The 6,000-nt window shown below is 46.4% G+C and overlaps 1 protein-coding gene across 3 annotated transcripts in view; it reads right to left on the bottom strand.

The window, feature by feature from the left end:
- Positions 1-1,407: 1,407 nt before the first annotated feature.
- LOC130078837 (ankyrin repeat and SAM domain-containing protein 6-like) overlaps positions 1,408-6,000 on the bottom strand; it is a 35,336-nt gene continuing 30,743 nt past the window's right edge. For 2 of the 3 annotated variants that reach the window (XM_056244536.1, XM_056244535.1), the window contains exons 13-16: positions 3,578-3,645; positions 2,794-2,910; positions 2,623-2,719; positions 2,192-2,325 (exon numbers count right to left, since the gene is read on the bottom strand). In XM_056244536.1, coding sequence (XP_056100511.1) covers positions 2,279-2,325; positions 2,623-2,719; positions 2,794-2,910; positions 3,578-3,645 — 329 coding nt within the window. In that variant the 3' untranslated portion in view covers positions 2,192-2,278. Of the gene's footprint in view, positions 1,498-2,191; positions 2,326-2,622; positions 2,720-2,793; positions 2,911-3,577; positions 3,646-6,000 lie in introns of those variants that run through there. The other variant, XM_056244537.1, reaches the window with a different exon arrangement.

Genomic DNA, 6,000 nt, shown 5'->3' on the forward strand with positions numbered 1-6,000 from the left:
CTCTCTCTCTGCACGCAACCGTTCACACAACACACTGTACATCTGATGCCTTAAACGGCCCACAGATACACACGGTCCAACACTGACCCCTGACCCGACACTGACCCCTGACCCCTGGCCAGAGACACAGTGGAAGCACACAGAAGACTGTGGGAAATAAAGCTGCATGTGGTTTTATTTGATGACACAATGTGATTAATAAATGATCACAGTAATCTTCAGGGGGTTTCACATGTTTAATATTATACACATGATCTCAAATCTGAATCTTCCACTGATGAGATCAGTAAATAACTTTGAGTTAAGCAGTCTGGCCACACGCTAAACACACGCGCCGCTTCAGTCGCACACATGCCCGGGTCAGAGAGAGCCGGCGTGGGCTTTCCTTCTTCCGGACCCGTGGATGAGGGAGTTCCAGCAGCTCGGGGAAGAACTTCAGGACAGAGGCAATGAGGCCTGCGACTGCCTTTATATGCAGATATATATATATATATATACGCCCACGTCGTCATGCGTCATTGGCCCTTCTGGCGTGGATAAAGGTCTTCAGCGAATGGGCCGAGAGCACAATGTCCCGTGTCACGTGTTGTGCCGAGTGAAGCGACTGAACAGGAACTCAATCATTCAACGAAGCCCATCATAACGAGCGATCAGCTGTGCTCATTTCTCCAGACTCGGGAAGACTCTGTTTATGCTCAGATTCTTGTTATTTTGATGTATTTGGCAGAAATGACTCCGTTTAATCTGATGATTTCAGAGTCTCTGAGCACAAACACACACAGAAAGAAGCAGGGACATGAGTAATCGCATGTTTGCAAACATCACGCGTGTTCAGCGGCTGGAAGTAAATCCGCTGCTATTGAGGTCAGCGAGCCGCTGGCAGATCGAGTGATGAAGCGAGTCACTGATTCAGGAGCTGAACTCTCTGCACACCCGACCCGGCTCTGCCTTCACTGACCTCACTGACCACAACAACTGCTGAGCTAACATCTATTTCACACACATGGTCTGGAATTGAGTTTCATTCTTTTTTGAAGAGCAGAACAATATTGGGACGGTAAAGACAAAATTGCTCAGTTTGCTGTGGAAGTATGACATTGTGAAATATGATTAAAAGATGAATATAGGGCTGAACACATACTTTTAGAGTTTCATCCTCCTATTTAATAAATACAAGTACAAGTATTGGGACAATTAAAGCAAATGCAAAAGTGCAATGCGATGAAAGCAGTGAATCCGCGACTCACAGACATCGGACTCTTGCTCTCATCCTTTGCTTTCACGCGGGCCTTTTGACCTGTTTTGGGAGATAGGGATGCTCCACTCGTCCAGGAACGGTTTGAGGAACATGATGAAGATGATGAAGAGTTGAAGGTGCTGCACTGGCCTCCTAATCTCCCAGATCTGATGAAGCTTCTGCTGCGACAGCGGATCTGACCCATCCTCACAATCAAGAAGCGACACGCATGATCTAGAAACTGGGTTATTAAAGTCCCCCTGTGGTGTAAATCCAGTGTTTAATGTTGTTTATGTGTCTATGTGGTGTTTAATAAGCTTTAAGACACACCATGTGTAAGTTCATAAGTCGACAGCATTGCTGAGTATTTCCTCCTTAAAACTGCAGTGAACCAAAGACAGTCTCAAAAACACGGTTTGAAATCGCTGGTGTTTCTGACGTCACAAACGACCTTGTAACCAATCAGATCAACGTGTGATCGTCAACCAGTGGATCTCTGAGCTGAGGGAGTGAGTGGAGGCGGGGCTCATTTGCATATTCATAGAACCGCGCATACTAAATGAGGCAAGGGTGTCGAGTTACATTCAAGATGTTTTAAGGCATGAATAAAAAAAATTCAAGGAATTTTTTTTAAATGTGTAATTTTGGTGATCAATGATGAGTTTTAAGGGATACAATTATTGACTACAGGGGGATTTAATAATGTACCAAAAGCATTAAGATAGTTGAGAAAATGTTTATTTTCACTGTAAGATGCACTGAAACAGTTTCAGAAGAGTGAAAGACAAATGTGCTTAAACACACTCCATAAGTACAAAACAAACACAAAATAATAATGATAATAAATGATAGTCCTGCACAACTACAGAACAGAATATCCATCAGTCTTGTCCTCTGAGCGAAACACATCAGACGGATCCGTGTAAAAGCTTCTGAAGGTCCAGTGGCTCTCAGCGCTCATGACCGATTATCACGCGGCCCGCGGCGCCCCCTGGCGTGAGGCGAGGGTATTACACCTTCATCACGATCTTCCCTCTTCCCTCAGCGTCTGCTGGACTGCAGCTGGTGTCGACTCCAGCCTGACGGGGCTGAACACACACTTCATCAGGACGACACACACCAAGACCATGTGCGCTGTTGCTAGGGTGTTGCTAAGCATGAGTGGTTGCTGGTACTGATCAAGACTGACTTTAGACTGTCATGCCGGCCACAGGTTATGAGCACCAGAGCAAAGTAATGGATGCACAGCTGACATTTACAGAAAACACTGTAACATTTCATTAAAAAAGCCTCTAATATCAGTAACAGACACACGTGAGCGGACAGAAGATCAGTGTGTTTAAGCATCAGTGTTGAGGAACGATGTGTTCGTTAGCGTCACTCACAGCGCGGGCGCCCCGCGGGCCGAGGGTTACTGGCGCTGCTGCCAAATGAAGACTGGAAGTTATGGATGGTTTCTTGTAAGATCTGTCTTTCCCTCCCCTGTCATGAGAAGATATTCATCACGTTCACAGTTAAACTGAGCCTGTAGTTCAAACCGAGGAGCAGAAACTCACTTTGCCAGCGTTCAGCTCTGAAATGGCCGCCAGGATCTGCTGTCGTGGTCCGTCAGTTTTAATGCCCAGCTCCTTCAGGTCTCCGTCCGTCAGCGTCAGAAACGCCTCCATGTCCACCTGCGTCCAGCACAGCCATAAACACACCCAGAATAATCACATACGGACACAATATTTCATATTCTGTTTGTTGCCTGGAAGACTAAACGTTTTAAAAGTTGCTCTTGCTCCGCAGTCTGACAGCGCTCGTCAATATGACTCGGCCAATCAGAGCCAAGGAGGCGTTCGTGTTCACAGAGGCGGAGGAGGGATTACATGCTTCGGTTTAAAGACACGTAAGATTAAAGCATCTGCTAAATGCACAAGTGTAAAAGTGAACATGGAAAGAGTGTAAGATATACAAGTAGCCAAAAATGTAATATTTGACAACAGTTTTACGATAGGAATGTTGAAAGACTGACAGTGACATCCACTTTTTTCAGGTATATTATGAATGTGAGCCCTGTGCAGAAAGTAGAAACATTACTTAGTTTAAATGGACACACACACACACACAGACACACACACACAGACACACAGACACACACACACACACACACACACGGACACACACACGGACACACACACACACACACACACAGACACACACACACGGACACACACACGGACACACACACACAGACACACACACACAGACACACACACACAGACACACACACACAGACACACACACACACACACACGGACACACACACGGACACACAGACACACACACACGCAGACGAACCTCCTGCTCCTCAAAGATGGGCTGGTATTTCTCCAGAGAAAGTTTCCTCAGAATCCCTGATAACTCGTCTGTGTTTGAGGAGAGAGTCAGAGATAAACACAGAGAGACGATCATTTACACCACATAAGAGAAAATAAATAAATCATGTTTTTGTAAATCATAATTTTGACATGAAGAAATATGAAATTTATATATTAAGTGTTACACACTCACACACGTTTAAATTTGCTGCAGTATTAATATTAATGTAGAATATGACGGCTATAGTGTTTGTGTGTCTCGACCGTTACAAATAAAGCCACAATACGCTGAAGTGAACTTGTCAATCATCTTTATAGATGACACAGAGGAAACTAATGAGAGGATTGAGTACTCGCGTAAACACTCGCGTAAACACTCGCATGTGACTCGCGTAAACACTCGCGTAAACACTCGCATGTGACTCGCGTAAACACTCGCGTAAACACTCGCATAACACTTGCGTAAACACTCGTGTAAACACTCGCATGTGACTCGCGTAAACACTCGCGTAAACACTCGCATGTGACTCGCGTAAACACTCGCGTAAACACTCGCATGTGACTCGCGTAAACACTCGCGTAAACACTCGCATGTGACTCGCGTAAACACTCGCGTAAACACTCGCATGTGACTCGCGCAAACACTCGCATGTGACTCGCGCAAACACTCGCATGTGACTCGCGTAAACACTCGCATGTGACTCGCGTAAACACTCGCATGTGACTCGCGTAAACACTCGCATGTGACTCGCGTAAACACTCGCGTAAACACTCGCATGTGACTCGCGTAAACACTCGCATGTGACTCGTGTAAACACTCGCATAAACACTCGCATGTGACTCGCGTAAACACTCGCGTAAACACTCGCATGTGACTCGCGTAAACACTCGCGTAAACACTCGCATGTGACTCGCGTAAACACTCGCATGTGACTCGTGTAAACACTCGCATAAACACTCGGATGTGACTCGCGTAAACACTCGCGTAAACACTCGCATGTAACTCGTGTAAACACTCGCATGTGACTCGCGTAAACACTCGCATGTGACTCGCGTAAACACTCGCATAACACTTGCATAAACACTCGCATAACACTTGCGTAAACACTCGCATGTGACTCGCGTAAACACTCGCATGTGACTCGCGTAAACACTTGCGTAAACACTCGCATAACACTTGCGTAAACACTCGCATGTGACTCGCGTAAACACTCGCATGTGACTCCTGTAAACACTCGCATGTGACTCGCGTAAACACTTGCGTAAACACTCGCATAACACTTGCGTAAACACTCGCATGTGACTCGCGTAAACACTCGCATAAACACTCGCATGTGACTCGCGTAAACACTCGCGTAAACACTCGCATGTGACTCGCGTAAACACTCGCGTAAACACTCGCATGTGACTCGCGTAAACACTCGCATGTGACTCGTGTAAACACTCGCATAAACACTCGGATGTGACTCGCGTAAACACTCGCGTAAACACTCGCATGTGACTCGTGTAAACACTCGCATGTGACTCGCGTAAACACTCGTGTAAACACTCGCATGTGACTCGCGTAAACACTTGCGTAAACACTCGCATAACACTTGCGTAAACACTCGCATAACACTTGCGTAAACACTCGCATGTGACTCGCGTAAACACTTGCGTAAACACTCGCATAACACTTGCGTAAACACTCGCATGTGACTCGCGTAAACACTCGCATGTGACTCCTGTAAACACTCGCATGTGACTCGCGTAAACACTCGCGTAAACACTCGCATGTGACTCGCGTAAACACTTGCGTAAACACTCGCATAACACTTGCGTAAACACTCGCATGTGACTCGCGTAAACACTCGCATGTGACTCGCGTAAACACTCGCGTAAACACTCGCATGTGACTCGCGTAAACACTCGCATGTGACTCGTGTAAACACTCGCGTAAACACTCGCATGTGACTCGTGTAAACACTCGCGTAAACACTTGCATGTGACTCGCGTAAACACTCGCGTAAACACTTGCATGTGACTCGCGTAAACACTCGCATGTGACTCGTGTAAACACTCGCATGTGACTCGTGTAAACACTCGCGTAAACACTTGCATGTGACTCGCGTAAACACTCGCATGTGACTCGTGTAAACACTTGCATGTGACTCGTGTAAACACTCGCGTAAACACTTGCATGTGACTCGCGTAAACACTCGCATGTGACTCGTGTAAACACTCGCATGTGACTCGTGTAAACACTCGCGTAAACACTTGCATGTGACTCGTGTAAACACTCGCATGTGACTCGCGTAAACACTTGCATGTGACTCGCGTAAACACTCGCATGTGACTCGCGTAAACACTCGCATGTGACTCGCGTAAACACTCGCATGTGACTCGTGTAAACACTCGCATGTG

This window comes from Rhinichthys klamathensis, unplaced genomic scaffold (genome assembly GCF_029890125.1).
Source record: "Rhinichthys klamathensis goyatoka isolate OS25496 unplaced genomic scaffold, OSU_Roscu_1.1 h1tg001002l_1, whole genome shotgun sequence".
Taxonomy (NCBI): domain Eukaryota; kingdom Metazoa; phylum Chordata; class Actinopteri; order Cypriniformes; family Leuciscidae; genus Rhinichthys; species Rhinichthys klamathensis.